We start from the raw sequence: 21,009 nt of genomic DNA, 5'->3' as shown, positions 1-21,009 counted from the left end.
CGCCCTGAAAAAGATTTTTCAGTTTGGCTTTAACAGATTCATACTTCTCATCTATACCTAGAGCATGTGCTCGGCTGAGACCAGTAAATCGACCTCATACGGTCTCTGGTTTTTAAATGAAGTACTCAAGTTAGCCTCAGATACTGATAATGAATCGTGCTCTTAGGAAAACATTATTTTTACTGAGCCTGGCCTCAGGTGCTAGAATATCAGAACTGTCGGCTCTCTCTAGAGAACCAAATCATATTGATTTCCTCCCGTCAGGAGAAGTTCTACTTTCTCCGGACCTGAAATTCTTGGCAAAGAATGAAGACCCTCAGAACAGATGGTCTCCATGGAAGATTGTCCCTCTTCCACAAGACCCATCATTATGTCCAGTTATTACATTAAAGCCTTATCTTGACAGGACTTCTAATAAGTCTTCAGGTCCTCTTTTTATTAGAGAGAAAGGTGGAACCATTTCTTTAAAAGGCATCAGACAACAAATTCTTTATTTTATTAAACAAGCTAATCCGGATTCAGTTCCTCAGGTACATGATATCCGAGCGGTAGCTACCTCAGTTAACTATTTTCATCATATGAACTTTGATGATCTCTAAAAGTATACGGGTTGGAAATCCCCGACAGTATTTAAACGCCACTATCTAAAGTCTTTAGAGGCCCTTAAATTTTCTGCAGTGGCTGCAGGAAATGTTGTCTTACCTGATACAGCCTAATCATGTAGTTTGTGAAGTTGGATATTATTAATTAGCATTCTTTCCACTAGTATTACTTTTTGGCACTCCCTCTCACCTACCTGCCTCACTTGTGTTCCCTCCCTTCTTGCATCTTTTATTGGATTGGATTGCTTATCGGCCCACTCCTGTACTTGTACATAGTCCATTATTCATATAACTCTATATTCATTAACTGTTGAATTTCTTGGTGATGGTATGAACTTGGCCATATATGTTTGTTACACCAGTACTCCTGTTTTGGTTTTTGTTAATCTTAGATCATTAAAATTTAATAAGAAAAAGTTTTATTTCTCCTTTTTATAATTATAAATGTTTTAGTCTTATTCTAGATCTCCCAAGCTTGTATGGCTGATTCTCTGTTACTCTTTCACTGGGCGACACATGCCAATCCCAGAAAAGGGATTTTGACAAAGGAAAAATCTATTTCTGGGTGAAGGTCTGTGTCGCCCAGTGAACCCATCCCTCTCTTTTCCTTTCACCACCCTTTAGCTGGCCCAAGCTTGGGTGTGTATTCAGGAATGTAGTTCTTGGCAGAAGAAGCGGGGACGAGCGGAGGGGGATCGTTGGAACGGCTCCTCTCTGGTGAGGGATTTTGAGAGAGGAGAGACTATTTGGCTGGAGGTCTGTGGTAGTGGCATCCCCTCGCCCCATTTGTTCCGATACGTAATACAAACCATCGGTCCTTTAACAATAGGAAGTAGCTAGCGGCAGCTGGAACGGTCGTAAGCTTCGAACAAGGGGAGAACGGTAGTTAACTGCTTGTCCGACAGTCGCGCGCCGCGCGACTGGGAGGTAAACAAATCACTTTTTGCTTTCGGCCGCGGGTGTGAAGGACGTGTTCGTCATCGCTCTCTGCCCGCTTCATCGTCGTATGCTTTGTTTATATTGTGTTTTCTACTAATGGTTTGTTTGACTTGAAAATGAAACTGTAAGTACACTGTTTTCATTTTCATTACTTAATTATGAACCAACATGGAGTTATCGCCGTAGATGCGGCGATTTCCTCTCTTTTCATGAATTGAACCCTTGAATTATGCCTCGGTGCCGAGGGCGGGCGCGCTCGCGCCGAGTCATGTATTTGGGCGAAAGTGTGTAATTGAAAAATGTAAGTACTCTTTTCATTATATGTTTGCCCTGTGCGTTCGTTACCGAGAGTGTGTTTGCGCTCGGCACGAGCCTTTTAATTTTGTATAATAGAATGCAATGAAAGTGGATTCGCAATTGCAATATTCTTTTCATTTTCATTTATTTATTTGCATGAAATTTAATTTGGATCAATTTTCGTTCTTACCCGGGAATTGATCCTTACGATTTTTTTATGTGAAATGAAATCGCAAGTGCAGTATTCTGTTTCATTTTCATATATATTTTATGATAGCATCATATTATTGGATCAAGTTTCCGTTCTTACCCGGGAATTGATCTTTTCCCCTTTAAGTTCTATGAAGTGAATCGCAAGGGCAGTATTCTGTTTAATTTTCATATTACTTTTCACTGCTGTGCGGGGGTAGGGAAGCGAAGGTCTGCCAGGAAGTCGTCGGAAAGCTCTCCCGCGACTCCCTTGGTATCCGATTCTTCGTCTTCCTTCCTGCCCCCCGCTCAGCTTCTTCGTTGTATTTTGTATTTGGGGGTCTTCCTTGCGTTCGGGGTGGGGCATGTCTTCCCCCCGTGCGTGAGGGAACCCCTCTTACTAATCTATCTATGTTACCGCAGGTGCTACATCCGTGGGAGACGACCTTGGACAGGTATGGACCACCGCGGAGGCAGGGCGTGCCTAGCATCCACGGGCTGCCGCAGCGTCTAGCGAGGTCTGGGGCGGTCTCCACTACTACCACGGCCGCTTATGCTGCTCCCCCCCTCCTGGTCTACACTCCCCATGCTGTGTCGATGACGCCGTCTGCCGCTACTAGGGCCGCAGCCGTACCGAGGTGGGGTTGCCGCCGCCGCCTGTTTTCTTCGTGTTGCCTGCCCCAGACTTCCGCTGTTCCAGCAGCTCGCCCCTGGACCGGCCGCCAGGACCCAGGTTCCGCTGGCTGCCGATGATTCTACGAGGCGATCGCTGGGCCTGCCGTACCTGCCGCTGATGTGATTCCCGCTGTTGGCTTGGCTGTCCCTTCTGGGTCTACCGCTGCCGCTGTTCCTGCAGCTCCTGAGCTGGTTGCTGTTCCTGTCGCTCCTGATTCCTGTGCCTGTCCATGCTGGTCCTGCCCACGGTGTGTCTTCCCCAGTCCCAGGTCCTTCCGGACAGGTGCAGTCGGGCCCTGTTGCTTCGGCAACTGCCCCGGCTCCCTCCTGGATGGAGGACCTGACGACTGTCCTGCGAGAGCTGACGAGGAAGAGGAGAAGAGGAAGCTGTCATCTTCGTCTTCATCGTCTGCTGCTGCCTCTTCCCCTTCGACTTCTAAGGCCCATAAGCCGAAGAAGAAGAAGGCTGCTTCCCCCCTAAGAAGTCTCCTTCGGGAACTTCTAAGGGCCCGTCCCACCTCGGTGGGACGGGGGGTCCTTCTGCTGGTCCTCCTGCTCCTTCGGGAGCGGGGCCCGTCTCCCCTTCCGTAAGGAAGAGATAGACGGGGACACGAGGAGTATCGGTTAGCTCTGGTACTTCCTCGCCTGGTGCTAGCGGCGATGCCGCTACGCCAGGTTCCGGCTCAGTCTCTCGTTCGCGAGAGATCCCGAGTGTACGTTCTCCCTCGGGAGACCGTGCAGCCAAGTTTCGGCGCCAGAGTTCGCTCGGCGCCAAGACGCGGCACGGAGCAGAAGGCGGGTGAGAGACGCTCAGGTGACTCTTGCCTGGCCAGCGGCCGCTCTTGCAGCGACCAGCTGGTAACCCGGGTTTTCCCCCCTAAGAAGGCTCCTTCGGGACCTTCTAAGGGCCCGTCTCGCTCCGGCGATTCGGGGAGCTCTTCTGCTGGTCCTCCTGCTCCCTCGGGAACAGGGCCCGTCTTTTCTTCTACCAAGGAGAAGAAGACGGGGACCAGAGGAGTACCAGCTTCGGCTGGCACTTCCTCGCCTGGTTTTAGCGGTTCTGCCGCTAAACCAGGATCCGCCTCGGCTTCTCGTTAGCGAGAAGTACCGAGTGGACGGTCTCCCGCGGGAGACCGTCCAGCCAAAGTCTTGACACTCGAGCTCGCTCGCCGCCAAGACCGAAGCGCGGAGCAGAAGACTGGCGAGTGTCGTGCAGACGACTCTCGCTAGGCCAGTGGACGCTCTCGCAGCGACCAGCTGGCTGCTCGGGTTGACGTGACGGTCGCTGACCAGCCACGGGTTGAGGCGAGGAAGGGGTCCCCGCGGTCGTCGGTACCAGCCACGGCTGGTACCAGCGGCTCGACGCGCCGAGAGGACGCTCGCCGGTCTCACCGCGACAACGAGCCTAGCAGGTCACCTGACGCCGCTCCCATCGGGACCGGGCGGAGACGGTAACCAGCAACAGCTCGCCTGACGCTAGACATCAGCGTCGACGTTCTCAGTCGAGCCGCTCGCCACAGGTGAGCGGCACGGCCAGGCCTGCAGATCGATCCCCACCGCGGGTTGGTGATCGGCTGCAGCCCCCCACGTACGCTGGTCCTGCCAGCGAGCGGGGGGGGAGCGTCAGGTCTGTCTCTCCACTACCTTCAACTTCCTCGGGCTACACCGGGAAGAGCGAGGTAGCTAGGAGTGATCGTGAGAGGTGCGCCGCTAACGATCCCGTCACGACGCCGCACGTGCCACGTATGGTCTTAGGACCAACCAGGACGTACGCGCAAGTGATTGGAGGCGACCGTCAGGGGGAGAGGGGGTAGCGTCAGTTCTGTCTCTCCGATACCTTCAACTTCCTCGGCATACGCCAGGAAGAGCGAGGTATATAGGAGTGATCGTGAGAGATGCGCCGCTCACGATCCCGTCACGACGCCGCACGTGCCAGGTTGGTCTTAGGACCAACCAGGACGTACGCGCAAGTGATTGGAGGCAACCGTCAGGGATCTGTTGCTGGCCCCCCTTCTTCTGAAGGAGGAGGGTCCTGGGAGCTGCTCTTGTTGGAGGGACTGGACGGTCCTACTCCTCAAGACGCTGTAACTTCCGAGATTCAGAGTAACTTTACCCAGGTTATTGCACTGATTCGTCAGCACAACGACCGGGGGGAAGGATCGCCGCTCCCACCAGCAGAGCCCATGTCTCTGCTCGAGTCGGTTTGGGGCCCGAGAGGGAACCCAAACCGACGGTGGGTTTGCCGCGATCGGAGCTTGCCGATTCTGTCTTGAACCAGAGTCTCTCGTCTCCGGACAAGAAGGCTCTCTCAGTTCTGGCCGGTCGATCAAGCTACTTCCACCTCCTCTACTGCGACAGCGGCGTTTCTACGTGTCTTCGGACACCGTATTTAAATACTCCTTCGGTCCTCCTGAGAGGTTTCGACCTCGACGAGGACTGGAATGAGTCGGAGGACGGTATCGGCTCTCTCCTGTCAGGTGTCGATCAGCCCCACCCAGACGACGTTCACAGTGGCGGCAGACCCTTACCTACAGTGAGAGTTCGTAACCCTCCTCGGGAAAAGAAACGTTTTCTCCTGACGATACGTTTTCCCAGACTCTGAGAGGCCATCGCCGCAAGGCGATGGCTGCTCCTACTCTTCTCCAACTGCTAGTTCCACTGGGAAGGCGAGCGAGTATCCAATTCCTCCCCCATTCCCTCTCTCCTTACTGCTACGAGGGAAAGGGGAAGGATCCTACAGAGATTTCTCTGTAGGATCCCACGTTGGGGACTGCGCTACCAGGGGGGACCTTCGGGTCCTACCTGACGTAAGCCCCGGTCGTTGAGGAGGGATCCTGCCCCATTCTCGATTTCTACGGGAATCGAGAGGACCACCAGCCGATATCGTTTGACGAATTCGGTGGGGGTTTCGCAGACTGCTTAGAATTCTACGGAATTTCTAGCGCATTCAGAGTGTTAGAGTTTCTTACGATCTCCAAACACTTAGGCGAGACCACGGTCCAAAGTGAGCGAGACGAGAATCCCCGATATGTTACACGATAATCGGGAACCTCGCCTATGCTCGAATTCCTGGAATTTCTAGCATTAGGAAGAAGACTGCTGCTGAAAGAAGACTATCTCACAGTAGGCGACCAACCTGGAATAGAGAAGAACGGACGGGAATATCCAGTTTGGCTGGAACTATCGTCTTAGTATTCTGTTCACCATTGAAGCTTTCCTTCGAGGAAGACTTCTCCTTCACTCTCTTTAATAGAGAACGAAGGTGGTCAATCTCCAATCCTTATTTGTTTTCTTGAAGGAAAGAATTTAGGATGGAGATCGTTGTTCAGAATCCTACAAATATACTACGTATATTAACCTCGCGACATGATTCTGCTAAGCAGTTGAATGGTCCGAGGGGTAGGCGCATATCCTGGTTATTCTACGGATTGCGACTTAGACGAAAAGTATTCTAATTGAACTGCAACCCGGGTTGCCTGCAACCTCCCAGGAGTTTCCAGTTTCAATTTTATATACTTATGGTGTTGTCACAACAACACCATTTAAGCTTTTATATTTACCGAAATTCGTTTCGCTTAAATATAATTGCTCGAGCATATCTTTTATGCTCGGTGGTTCTAGCCGAACGCATTCCTTGTGGAAAGGATTACTTGGCAACTCAGGATGACGAGTCAGCGACAGCTACTGCGTATTGAATTGCCCGAGGCATTTCAGTATCAGCTGACGCTTTGAGATAGACGGTTGTTTATGTCTTTCTCACCTGCTTGGATTGAATAACAACCGTATCTCTGCCCAACAATCACGGGCTTAAGTCTCTGATTAACGGGGATTCTCTCATACATGAATGACCATCTACTGCTGTGAAACGCTAGTATTCATCGTCTTCGGTATTGCGAGAATTTTAAACAGAGATATCTATTCGACTCTCATCTTTCTGTTTACCGCACGGTAACAGAATTCTGTAATAGTCTCTTGCTGCATCGTATCCCGATAATGCGAATGTTTTTGCGGAATCTGAGTTTGTCCTCAAAATATCTTGTATTCGGAGGTGTACAATTGTTCATTGTTCACCCCGGATTAGCAGATGTATTGAAAGACATCGCCTACTCCCACACCTGCCAGCTCTACTTCCAAACGTTCAGCCCATGAGAAGCAGTTCTTCAAGCGGCACTCCCCTGTGTTTCATTACTGAAGAACGCCCCGCTTTCATTGCACAACGGACAGCAATGAAATGGCGGTTAGCGTTTTCAGTCATTTGTAAGCACAGGTTTAGAATCTTGAGATTCCTTCTCTCGATTCAGCTGGAAGACGTAGGTTGCATTCATTGCCTACCTTCGTCTTCAACGTCACATAGTGTTGTTTCTCCTTAAGCTGAGATCCAACGTCTATGAGATTTTCTTGCCATCAGGGACCTCGGTCTTTTGAAGGCAATTGACTTTCGCCTTTTGAGCTTATGCATTAAGAGAATCATCGCCGTGCCGTCCGGCATCGGTGACTAACAAATATTTTATTTGTTTGGTCTCTCAGCATAACTCTTTAAAGGGCGAAGGTCACGTGACTTACCCGGATGCTTGGACAACTTGCCTCTACTGATTCCGAACCAGTCAGTCGGCAGCTGTCAGAGCGCCCGAGTCAGTTACGAACTATGCTGTGGACTTAGTTCGGTTGTTCCAGAGCAATCATTACTTCGTCTTAATAGCTTGTCAGTATGAGTACTGTACATAACCAAAGTCGAGAAGAGGGATAGGTCATACGACTATTCCCTTCTTTTCGTCTTAGGTAACTGCATGACTTCTCTTGAGAAGTCAAGCACAAGGGATGGGGATTTGTGACGCTCGATTTCGTACCGATCTTCGTAGCGAAGACTCAGAACCCTTCGGTAACTGACGATTGGTTCGAGTCCTTCACAATACCCTCCCTAATGGACTTCACCGCCTTCGATGCGAAGGAGATGCTGCCTTGTCCGCAAGAACTTCTCCGTGGCGCAGGTACTGAAGGCAGGGGTCTGGTCAACCAGACCACATGCCCTTCCTTCTACCTTCGGGATATTGCCCACAGGTCCTTGGATCCTTTTCCTTGGGACCCGTGGTGGCTGCTCAACACGTTGTGTAGCGAACCCAGACCCTCGCAGGCTGAACAGCATCGAGTCCTGGTGTGACCATAAGAATGGATGAGTGAATGAGAGTGTGACTGGCTCCTCTTCCCATCTTTTTCTTCCCCTCTACCTGTGGTTAGAGGGACACGGTCGTCACCCTGCTGGATAAGGACAAGATGCAGGTGAGCTACTCAACAGAGCCCCATCCTATCCCTTTCACTAGGGATAGGAGCGTATATCCACCACTTCCTCCAACAAGGGGGAGGAAGTGGATGCCAGCTTGAGACAACCCATACTTTATGTTGCCTCTTGCAAACAGGAACAAGTTCTTGCTTGCTGGTACGAAGAGATACGCTTGCCTCTCTCTTAGTACTCGGCCCAGAGGTCTGACCATTGATCCTGCGGTGCACACCCCGATCAATCGGACAGAGGCTTGGATCCCTCCCTCGCTCTTACGACCAGGGAGGCATTCCAGGGATGGACGAACACCAGTCTGTTCATCAAAAGACTCAGATTCCTCCCACCAAGAAGTGAGTCTTCCTATTGTTAAAGGACTGATGGTTTGTATTACGTATCGGAACAAATGACAATTTGTTGAAAATTGCATTTTTCCTAACTATACAAACCTGAGGTCCTTTACATATAGTCCCTCCTCATGCCACCCCTCACTCTGTGTATTTTGCATGGGCCAAAAGCAAAAGTGATTTGTTTACCTCCCAGTCGCGCGGCGCGCGACTGTCGGACAAGCAGTTAACTACCGTTCTCCCCTTGTTCGAAGCTTACGACCGTTCCAGCTGCCGCTAGCTACTTCCTATTGTTAAAGGACCTCAGGTTTGTATAGTTAGGAAAAATGCAATTTTCGACAAATTGTCATTTTTGTACCGACACCTATGAAGGTGATCGATCCAGAGGTAGTAACTCTGGCATTTCCATATAGCTTTTTTTCTCTGGTATATTTAGCAATTATTTATACCTTGAAATGAATGTTATAAGGTACTTTCACTGGGCGACACAGGCCTTCACCCAGAAATAGATTTTTCCTTTGTCAAAATCCCTTAATTGGTTCTCGTATATCAGGTATGAATCAATTTTTTCATTTTATATCATATCTCACAGGTTCAAAACAGTGAACATCAAGGCACTGCTATAAGCACATTAAATACAATTTTTTAAGCATTGAAACATTGACTTGATTACTAGCTATCTCAAAAGCCACTGTATTCTTGGTTAGTTTTGCTTTGTAGTGTGCCAAAACTGCATGCATGAGATGAACCCATCTGTGTGGTTCTCATTTAGGAATATAAGAAAATGGTGGGAACCCTTCTTGTTTTTGATATTGTTGATACAATTCTAGAAACAGTAGAATATGATCATTATCCTACTGAACTGATTACATTTGCTACTGCCAGTGCTTCCTACAGGCTTGATATACAACTTGTTCTTTCTGTTGTCATTTCCATTGATGCTTTGACCCCATGTTCTTGATCTCTTTCTCTACCTCAGTAGTGGTGACATTCATGGCTGTAATTGCTGATGAAGGCGATCACTTGAAATGGTTATAGTAGATGTGTTATCAGCATCTGCTGGGAACTTTACTTTCTTTTGTTTCTTAAAAAGTCAGTAGGTAACTTGTGGAAATGTTTTTGAATGTTTTATGATGAAGCTATGATATCTAAGTGCTTTAGCACTTTGCTCCTTTCTTGCTTGGATTGCTGTTCTCCTGTGTGGTCTTCAGGTGCTGATTCTCATCTCAAACGCTTGAATAGTTTTGTCATAAGTCAGGTTTATTTTGCCTACTCGTAATGTTAACTTGTGGCATAGACATAAGGGGAGTTTATTATGTTTGTTACATAAAATTTACTACAAAAGCAAACATCTTCTATACTCTACTTTTGTTCACAATACTATACAAACTGCAGCTGCAAACAGTGTTGTTTTCTAGTACCAGGTTCAATACCACTCAATTTGCTGAGGAGTTTTATTTGGCTACAACTAAAATGGGGAATAGCTTATCTTGAGCAGTTGTGAAATCTGATCTCTAAATGTTTAAGTGAGAGGCAAATTTATATCTGCATTTTGCTAATGTCTCTTGAGTTAATGTGTTTTGGTTCTATTTCCTATCCCCTCATATTTGATTACTTATCTTCTTTTCCTATACTACTACAGTAACTTTTTTACTCACAGGCTGATTTTCATTTGGATCCCTTTTGGTTTTATAGTTTATTGACTGTCCGTAAGGGTTTCTAGCTAAATATTTAAATAAAGATAAAGAAATGGTAACTGTGTATGGAGTAAGTTCCAGCCTCTGAGCAAGTTATCAAAAGTCTTCAAAGCTTGGAAAGTGGCATGGTTGTAGTGCAAAATGATCAGCCATTCACCAATGGTGTGAAACTCACAAACAACCTTTAGGCATCATGTGATTTCAGGTAGTCATCAGCAAGTAGTAATGTGTAAAACATTCTTTAAAATTATCTGTCCAAAGACAGTAACCAGCAAAGCAAACCTGTATGTGCCTTGTACACTACTCTGTGGTACTGCTGCCTCATGACAAATCATATTTGCTAATGTTGCTCCTAGTTTTACATGAATTTTTCCAGATTAAAAAACTTTAATAAAAATCATGTTTTATATCTTGAGTTATGGCTGCAAAGATTTAATAAGAATTATGTTTTATATCTTGAGTTACAGCTGCAGAGATTATATAATTTCATGGTTCCCTTGGATGTCACCTTGTTTAGCTGCAAGGACAGTATATAATGATTTCCAAAACTACCTCTGATGTATGACACTTGAGATAAACTCTTCAGAGCAATTTAAAATGGCAAAGTATCGCATATAGATTTTTGTCTATTTAGAACACATGCAAATTGTTTTCTATTGCACACCAAAGTAATTTAGATTTAAATTATAGTGCTTGGACTAGAGTGGATGGGTAATTGAATTAATTTTTTGCAATGAGATTGCTAAAGAAGGAGACCAAGCCTTTGAGATGTTAGATATTTAGATATCTAACACTCAGTCCATTGGGTTCAAATACAATGAAACATGACCAGATTCATTGTATTTATGGAATTCCAAAAGAACTATTTGTCCAGGCAACAAACCATGTTGGCCACAAGAAATGGGTTTACCACCACTCCTCATTCCCCTTGCAAGGAGAGGAGAATTTAGCTACTGAGAAGCATATTTACATGTTGCATGGAACATGAAAAGTGCTGTAACAGTATGGCTGTAATACTCACCTGCATCAAGCCAGTTCCAGTGATGTGTCTATTCTTAAAACTGCCCGCAGGAATAAAGAAAGGAGGAAAGGGAAAGAAAAGAGACTAGTCAGCTCCCTCATTCCCTACTCCACACAATCATCTTAGCACTGGATGAGTCACATTTGCTGAACAGCCACCACTGGACCCTAGGAAAATGTGTCTGAGGGACTGTGGACTACATTCTTCATGGAGTAGAAAGTAAAAGTGGTTTGAGGTAGTCATGAACCAGCATTGACAACGTATGAACAGATAAGTACTTTAAAATGGCAGGGAGGAACATATTCCTCTGGTGTTATGGGCTTCTGCATGCAACCAATCGGTGGGAGAACTTGACAATGAGGAGTTGGCTTGTCTAAACACGTCGTGTAGACAACGAATGGGTGTACTAGGACACTTCTTCCTTAACCTGGCCTCCGTTAACAGGAAGTGTACGACACCTAACCTCTAGGAGACAAGACATTCAGATAGCTACGCAGTGCTTGATGGAACCCTGAAGCTTTCCAACCCATCCATGGACGCCTAGGTCAGAAGAAAACTGCTTACAAAGTCAGTTTCCTGGGAGATGATTGACACACGTGCTTGAAAGAAAACACAGACCCAGAGTAAGGTCCCATACTCAGTACCAGAGGAAGGTCCCAAGCATGAGGTTTTAGCTTCCAAGGTGACACAAGAACTCTCCAAGCTCTTGAACCACACCGAGGATTCTTAGGTGAAGAGAGGTCTGCACCCTTCAGATAAACCAAACATGAGCAAGACCTGTAGCACCTTGCCAATATCAACAGAAGGAAGTTCCTCTGCTCTGGAAAACATTCAGAAGATCTTGTCCAGAGAACAAGAACTCCGAGTGGAGAGACCCTTTTGATGTCACCAATCACAGCAGCAGACGTCTCACCTTGTATACGGCTGACGAAGATCCTCTGAAGTAATAGTCTTACATGTGAGTCACTGTTTCGCAGGAAAGGTCTCTTGTAAGAGATACTGAATCAACTCTATGCATGAAGACATAAAGATCTTAATGATTGGAGGCATCTCTCCACAAGAAACTGACAAAGAAGGTTGTGTTGAGGAGGAATCTCTCTCGACTATCCTATTGTTAAGACCTCAGGTTTGTTAGCTATGAAAAATACAAATTGATTAAAAATTTGTCATATTTCCCCTAAGATAACTACTATTGCTGTGCTGTATATGTATTGCAATATTTGTTTACCACTTAAACTCATTATTACATTGTGTATTAAGGCAGAATTAGCTTCCTTTTATATGATTATACAAACATATTTGTTACAAGGAGTATGTGGAAAAGTTCAGTGTTATTAACTTTTATTATTTGTTTTCTCAGCGCCAGAAGTCCTAGCACAAAAACCGTATGGTAAAGCAGTAGATGTATGGAGTATAGGTGTTATTGCATATATTCTACTGTGTGGGTATCCTCCTTTTTATGATGAAAATGATGCCAACCTTTTTGCACAGATCCTTAAAGGTAAGTTTTCCTGTCAGAAGTGTTAAAGGTCACTACGCAGTAAATTTGTTTTGTCTGAGATCTTGCTCCACCTGTGGTTTAAATGTTTTCATTGCTCATAATGTCAGGTTCTTGACTAGAAATTTCTAGCTCTTCTTCCTTCAGAGAGAGTTTGTCGTAGAACATTATATAAATGGAAAGCTAAAAGGTACCCCAAGTTATGGGTTTATAATATAAAAATTAACCTTAGTTTCTCTTTTAGACAATATATTTCTTGTGCCAATGACAAAAACAAAGTATGTTATTCAACATGAAATGGTGTAACTATTCAATATACAGTGGCACCTTGACCTACGAGTTTAATTCGTTCTGTGGCTGAGCTCGTAGCTCAATTTGCTCACACATCAAATCAAATTTCCCTATTGAAAATACTTAAAATGCCCTTATCCTTCCAACCCTCAAAATGCCATCCCATATTTTTTGTTTCATGTTATTAAATAAGGAAAATACATTTCTAAATAACAAATATTGAATTAAAACATAACAGAAAGAGTATGTAAAGATATAATAAGGTTATATACAGTCTACAGGTAGTGTTCAAGTTACGATAATTCGTCTTACAATAATCAGATTTTGCAAGAGAGAGACCAAATTACAATAGACTAACTTTATCCCATCTTCTAGTTAAGTAAGTCCAAAAACAGCAAAAGAATATATTATTCAAGTATTTTTTTAAGATTTTGTTCGTTGCATAAATGTGTACAGCCATGAAAACCAAAAGAGGAACAACTTTTTTTTGTTAAGTACAACCGTATTGGATAACAATAACATCCATTTGGCTTGTATTTCAACCATCATACGATTGTAAACAATTACCATAGTTATGTTATAATTGACGTTATGTTGAATATGACAGATATTTTCATGGAGTAAATTTATTCTCACTATAGATCAAAGATCAACAAGGAAATATACGTACTGTTAAATGTAAAGAAAGCTGTAGCTGAAGCTGTGAAAACTGTTCAAGCTGCTAATGGCTATAATCATACATCGGCAACAAGGATAAAATTCCCCTAAACTAATGCCATCAAACACTACCGTAAATAAAATGGAGAGGAAATAATTTTAGTTAAAACTACTGGGTTGAAAGAACACATTTTAGTGTTGCTTTCATGCTGATAAAAGATAAATAACGTAAAGCTCATATTTTGATGAAAGAAAATAGCGAGCGGAATTGCTTAATTGTTTTACTCAATAAACATGCCGCCAACGTAATCTGTTAAAAAAAAGAAAATTAGTTCACAATCACAACGAAACGGATTCAAGTCAAATTTCGACTTAAAAACACTTATAACGAAAATTGACCTTGTTTCATAAAAGTTAAGTATCAAGATATTTGTTTATGCCAACTAGAAGCAAAGCAAATTCACTCAGAATAGTCAAATACATCTGGCAAAATAAACTCGTATTCGCCATCAGCCGAATTCCAAACCAAAACACTGACCACAATGTTAGTAGTATTTTATAATACAATACAATATGAGAATATGTACATACAGTTTTGTTCATGAAACTTACCTGTCAGATATATATATAGCTGTATTCTCCGAAGTCCGACAGAATTTCAAAACTCCCAGCACACGTAGTGGGCGGCCAGGTGTTTAGTACCCATTCCCGCCGCTGGGAGGCGGATATCAGGAATCATTCCCATTTTCTATTCAGATTTTTCTCTGTCGCCAGTCTGTAAACAACTGTTTCCAGACCTCCGCCTAGGATTTTGAAAAGTTTTTGCCTTGAGTATCCTGATTGACTTTTGGATTTTTTGGACTGGATTGTTGGCTTGGCATACGCAATAGTGGTTTGATTTGGATTTTGGCTTTGACTTTTCTTTAAATACGATGTCTGGATCTAGTTCTACTAGTTTCAGGATGTGTGGTGTGCAAGAATGTAAGGTGAGGCTACCGAAAGCTTCGGTAGACCCTCACTCTGTGTGCACGAAATGTCGAGGTCATGTATGTTTGTTGAATGATATATGCATCAAGTGTGAGGAATTGACAGATCTTGAGTGGAAAGCGTATGATTCTTATGTAAGAAAACTTGAGCGCGATAGAATCAGGGTCTTCCTCCAGGAGTGCTTCTGTGAATAGAAGTCAGGGTAATATTATATCTCCATCGAATCCCCCTGTAGATTTAATTCAACCTAACCCTGTAGTGTTGCCTTCGGGCAATCAGGAAGTGTCTACAGAAGGAAATGTGCTCTCTACGATCATGGAGTCGATTCGTGCCCTGGAGTCAAAAGTGCTCGCGCTACAATCGAATGTGTCGAAGTGCAATGAAAGTGTTGGTGCATCTAGTGTTGTGGAGGGGCCGTCAGATCGTTCCCATAATGCCTCCAGGTCTAGACCTCTGACGGACTCCCAGGACTTAGGGAGTGGGCAAGTCGAAAGCCGAAGGAGGGTTACGGGATCTAAAAACCGGTCTGACGTCCCTTCGGCAGAATCTGTGGATGCGTCCCAGACTGCCAAGGATCGTGCACGAGCACGAGTCCTTAAAGAGTGTTTCTCATCCTCCGAGGCGTCCTCCCCTCACCGGGGCTGGAGCTCTCGGAGAGCCTCTTGCGGGGAGAGCGGCAAGGGCGCAAGACGTCGCACAGGCGGCCGTCGTCCTTGTCGCCCTCTTAAGAGAGGTTTTAGAGAAGAGGATGCTTCACGTCCTTCTTTTCAACCTTTTCATTCGTCACCTGAATATTTTGAAGCCTTCTCACCACAGAAAAGTACCAAGACTTCATCGGAGGAGGACGCTTTTGAGCGTCCAAGTCGCTCTAAATTTGTTCCTGAGACGAAGGAGAGGGCATCCCCTTGCCCGTCTTCCTCTCACAGGATTAGTCCTTCTCCTGGTCAAGAATTTTCTCCGTCAAGGGAGATTCTAATGGATATGCAGAAACAGTTGGCTTCCTATTTTGCGAAAAGAGAGACAGAACCCTGTCGGCGGAGGAAGGACCGGTGGCTGCCTGTTAAGAGAACCAGGCAGTCCCCGGCTCCTTCTCCTCGTTCGTCGGCCTCTTCGTCACCTTCTAGCAGCTGACTCATTCGAGAACGTGAAAGCGTTCCTTATGAGAGAGCGTCTAGGAGAGACGAGTATGGCAAAGACGTGAGTTGTCGCACAGGCGGCCGGCGTCTTTGTCAAGAGGTCGTGAACGTCCAGAAATCTCCGACGGACGATCATTGTTCAAAGTATTTCTCTCGTGCACGTCAAGAGAGCGAGGCTCGCCAAGATCAAGAGCCTCGTAAGGACGTCTCTGAATACGGACGACACGCTCGACGGCCTGCATTTGTCGTTATGGAAGATGATGTTAGAGAAGCTAGACATCCTGCTTTGCGTGACATTAATCAGGACGCTTTTGAGGAAGCGTCAAATGACATTCGACGTCCTGTTTATCGAAGCGCTTGCCAGGACGCGCGGCGTCATACGCATCGGGACGCTCTCCAGGACGCTCGGGAGGACGCCTTGGAAGAATTTTTAAGTCCGAAGCGTCATGATGTTCCACAAGATGTTAATTTCCAAGATCTTAAAGTGTCGAAGATAACAGGGAAACAGAAACGGATTGGTACTTCTAACCCTACTTCAGACAGAGGCATCCTCTTGCGAACAGGGCCTCAAGGATTAATAACATTGCGATCTTTGAAGGACACTACTGCTAGAGAAAGAGAATCGTCTAGTGATTCATGTCCTACGGACGATGAAGAGCCAACAACGTCATCCGCCTCGGATTATAAGACGTTGACGCACCTTCTGAAAAACTTGTTCCCGGATAAGTTTCAAGCACCGGTTCCTTGCTCTCCGCCTTCACAGTTGGCCTCATCGAAAGCCAGGAAAGCTCCTGGCTTCGTTAAAATTGCCACCTCGCTCTCTGCGAAGAGATTATTTAAGAGAATCCAAGATTGGATGGACTCAAGGAAGGCGAAAGGCAACACTTCCTTTGCTCTTCCTCCATCGAGACTAATCGGGAGAGCGGGAATCTGGTACGAAACGGGAGAAGAAGCGGGATTGAAAGCACCGTCTTCCTCTCAAGGCGATTTTGCTAACTAGGTTGACGCTCCGAGGAGGTCGTACCTATCATCAGCAAAGGTTTCCTGGACTATGTCGGAAACGGATCACCATCTGAAAAGTATCTTCAAGACTTTAGAAGTGTTTAACTTCTTGGATTGGTGCTTGGGGGCCCTGGACTTACAATCCAGAAGTCCAGACTCGATTTCTTTGGAAGAATTATCCAGCGTGTTGGCTTGTATGGATAGAGCAGTAAGGGATGGCTCTGATGAACTGGCATCCCATTTCGCTACTGGGCTGCTAAAGAAGAGAGCTCTGTACTGCAGTTTTGCGGCGAAATCGGTGTCTCCTGCGCAGAAGGCAGAATTGTTGTTCGCCCCTTTTTCTACACATCTTTTCCCGCAGTCCATGATAAAGGATCTGTCGGTTAACCTGCAGGAAAAGGCAACGCAGGACCTCTTGACACAGTCTTCCAGACGTCCTACAGCCCAGGCTTCTACTTCAGCCGTGCAAGCCCCCAAGAAGAAGTTTAAGCCCTTTCGTGGAGCGCCTTCCTCGAGAGCTTTTCCGCGAGGAAGGGGGCTCTCTAGAGGCAAGGCCTCCTCAAAGAACAAGGGAAAAAATTGACATTTCTGCCCTTGATTCAGTGGCTTTTCAAGCTTTTCCATCAAAGGAACGTCTGCAGAAATGCTTAGAAAAAGTGTCAGCTTTCTTAGGGAAGGAAACATGCTCGGCAAAGGAATGGATGAGTCTGCTGGGAACCATTTCCTCGCTGGAGAAGTTTGTTTCCCTGGGGAGGTTGCACCTCAGGCCGCTCCAGTTTTTTCTAGCAGAAAACTGGAAGGACAAGCAAGATCTAGACACGACATTGATAATTTCCCAATCGGTCAAGGATCATCTGAAGTGGTGGCAAGATCCAGTCAAACTATCAGAAGGACTGTCCCTCAGCCTTTTGAGCCCCGACCTAGTGTTGTTCTCAGACGCTTCCATGGCGGGCTGGGGAGCAACAGTAGGCAAGGAGGAAGTGTCAGGCCTCTGGAGAGGGGAACAGAGGTCCTGGCACATAAACCTGAAAGAGTTGGAAGCTATTCGGTTGGCTCTCCAATTCTTCGAGGAACAAGTAGTGGGCCGAGTTGTCCAGATCAACTCGGACAACACCACAGCTCTCGCATATATCAAAAAACAGGGGGGAACACACACTCGGTCCCTGTTCGAGATTGCAAGAGACATCCTCCTATGGGCGAAAGCTCGGAACATAGTAATCCTAACGAAGTTCGTTTCGGGAGTGCAAAATGTCCGGGCGGATCTTCTAAGCCGCCAACATCAACTGCTTGCCACGGAATGGACTCTCCATCTAGAGGTCTGCCAAGAACTATGGAAGCTATGGGGACGCCCGCTAGTGGACCTCTTCGCAACCTCAAAAACGAAGAGGCTTCCTATTTATTGCTCACCGGTTCTCAACCCGGAAGCGATAGCAATAGATGCCATCCTATGGGACTGGACGGGGATGGACGTCTACGCCTTTCCCCCTTTCAAACTGTTAGGAGAGGTAATCAGGAAGTTTGCGGCGTCTCCGGGAGCGAGAATGACACTAATCGCCCCATTTTGGCCTTCAAGCGACTGGTTCACGGAAGTCATGTCTCTTCTAGTAAACTTCCCAAGAACCCTTCCAGAGAGAGCCGATCTTCTCAGACAGCCCCACTTTGAGAGGTACCACGGAAACCTCTCCGCTCTGAGTCTGACTGCGTTCAGACTATCAAGAAGTTGGCCAGAGCGAGAGGTTTTTCAAGACCAGTGGCAGAAGCTATTGCCAACGCTAGAAGAGCTTCCTCTTGAGCAGTTTATCAATCTAAGTGGGCTGTCTTCAGGAAGTGGTGTAGGAAGAAAGGTATTTCCTCCTCCACGACCTCTGTGAACCAGATCGCTGATTTTCTCCTGCATCTGAGAAATGTGGACAGACTTGCGGTGCCCACGATCAAAGGATATAAAAGTATGTTGTCAGCTGTCTTCCGTCCCAGAGGGTTAGACCTGACAAATGATAAAGACCTTCACGATCTTTTGAGGTCCTCTGAAACATCGAAAGTACTGCAACCGAAGGTCCCATCATGGAACCTTGACGTAGTTCTGAAGTTCATAATGTCGAGTCTATTTGAACCTCTGCATGCTGCCTCGTTGAAAGATGTTACAAGAAAGGTGATTTTCCTAACCGCTCTTGCCACAGCGAAGAGGGTTAGTGAAATTCAAGCAATGAGTAGACATGTGGGCTTCAGGGGACACAATGCAGTGTGCTCCCTGAGCCCTGCCTTCTTAGCAAAGAACGAAAACCCATCTAACCCCTGGCCGAAGACCTTTGAAATCAAGGGGTTAGCAGAGTTCATCGGACGAGAGCCAGAGAGAGTCCTGTGCCCTGTCAGGGCTCTCAAGTTTTATGTGCAGAAGACTAAAGACTGTCGGGGTCCTTCAGAAAATCTGTGGTGTTCTGTTAACAGACCCGACTTTCCTATGTCAAAAAATGCACTGGCATTCTTTTTACGAAACACCATCAGGGAGGCCCATGCGTCCTGCCCAGATGGTGATCTGAAACTTTTGAAAGTAAAAGCCCATGAGGTGAGAGCTGTCGCAACCTCAATGGCGTTTCAAAAGAATATGGCACTCAGCGATATCCTAAGTGCTACTTTTTGGCGAAGCAACTCTGTGTTCGCTTCACATTACCTGCGGGATGTGAAGACGACATATGAGAACTGCGAGTCGCTAGGACCATACATATCCGCAGAAATGTTATTGGGGGCAGGAAGCAGCACGAATCCTATCCTGTAGAAAAGGGATAGGTGTGCTTTTGATTTTATGGTGTTGGTTTATGGTTGAAGGGTTGGTCACTTGAGGCGCTTTCCCTTTCTTTAGCCTAGAAGTTATGGGACTAACTTCGATAGGTTAGGTCAGGTGGTGGTTTTTAGCTTCGTTGCCCCTCACAGTATGGTCAATATGGTCTAGTCACATTGTGGTCACGCTCCCGTTGACAGATCATCTAGAACTCACCAGCTATATAGGTCACTACCTTGCTGGAGACTCTAGTAAAGCAGAAGCAGACTTGGGTGACAGTAATCATGAAGTCAGCTATGCTAACAGGTGGAACCAAGATGTCAATCATCTGCATGTAAATTGTTTCCCAAAATCCTTCTGTTCTGTCCCTTCCCACCTCCAATGGTGGGATTCAGCTATATATTTATCTGACAGGTAAGTTTCATGAACAAAATCTTATTGTCATGATACAATAAAGTTTGTTCATACTTACCTGGCAGATATATATATAGCTGTATTCTCCGAAGTCCGACAGAATTTCAAAACTCCCGGCACACGCAGTGGGCGGCCAGGTGGTTAGTGCCCATTCCCGATGCTGGGAGGCGGATATCAGGAACCATTCCCATTTTCTATTCAGATTTTCATACCACTGTCCCCTGAAGGGAGGTGGGTGGGTACTTAATTATATATATCTGCCAGGTAAGTATGAACAAACTTTATTGTATCATGACAATAACATATTATTGGGTACGGTGAAGTAATTTATAACTTTTTAAAAGATTCATGGGCAAGATGCTTATTTAATTTTTCTTCTTGCTTCTCTTAATTTTTGCCACTAAGCCATCTACATAGCAGTGGCATCTCGATTTTGTACTTCAATTTTTTGCTTGTGTAACATAAAAAAACAGAAAAACAGATACATATAGCCAGTTTGATTGCTCGCTATACTTGTTTGATTGCCAAGGAATAGATGCATAACTTAGTCAGGTGTAGCACCCAACATAGATGATAGACTTTTGAGGTCCATTATAAATGCTGAAACTGTTGGATCTTTTGATTTATTAATAAAAATGTTCTTTAAAAAACACCAGGAATTAGCATGTGTATTACAAATTACTTTTTCTTAAAATATTAATTTCATACTACTTGTATTCTTTCATTAATCAGCTTTTCATATTTTCAGGTGAATTTGAATTTGATTCTCCATACTGGGATGAAATCAGTGAATCAGCAAAGGACTTCATAAGGCAACTCATGTGTGTTGATGTAGAAAAGAGATATACATGTAAGCAAGCACTTGGTCATCCATGGTAAGTTCTCCACATTTTCCCTGGAAACATGAGATACTTTGATATTTAAATATGTGGATGTTTTCTTGATAGTGTTCAGTTTCCCATATAACAGGAAATTGCTTCCTGCAAATTCTTCAAATCATAATAGGTATAAGGTTTATGGTTGTTATATATGGTGGGCTCATCATGAAGGAAGAAAGGCATGGGGCTATCAGCTGTCATCCGGAGACTTGCTGAAAACCAGAAGGCTACTACCTTCTGAATCCACCCCTTTATTGGAATGAAGCATCCGTTTGACAGGAAAGGAAAAGTTTTCTGGTATCCTTTATCCTGGGAAAACACACTATGATTG

At 45.5% G+C, this 21,009-nt stretch overlaps 1 protein-coding gene across 1 annotated transcript in view; it reads left to right on the top strand.

The window, feature by feature from the left end:
- Positions 1–21,009, top strand: part of LOC135225882 (calcium/calmodulin-dependent protein kinase type 1-like) — a 124,976-nt gene that overhangs the window by 63,742 nt on the left and 40,225 nt on the right. Inside the window, exons 6-7 of the mRNA XM_064265449.1 lie at positions 12,400–12,540; positions 20,549–20,675. Of these exons, the coding sequence (XP_064121519.1) occupies positions 12,400–12,540; positions 20,549–20,675 (268 nt within the window). The remainder of the gene's footprint in view (positions 1–12,399; positions 12,541–20,548; positions 20,676–21,009) is intronic.

Source organism: Macrobrachium nipponense, chromosome 13, assembly GCF_015104395.2.
Source record: "Macrobrachium nipponense isolate FS-2020 chromosome 13, ASM1510439v2, whole genome shotgun sequence".
Lineage (NCBI taxonomy): Eukaryota > Metazoa > Arthropoda > Malacostraca > Decapoda > Palaemonidae > Macrobrachium > Macrobrachium nipponense.
Note: the sequence above shows the minus strand (reverse complement) of the source record. Positions and strands in the feature narration are given on the sequence as shown.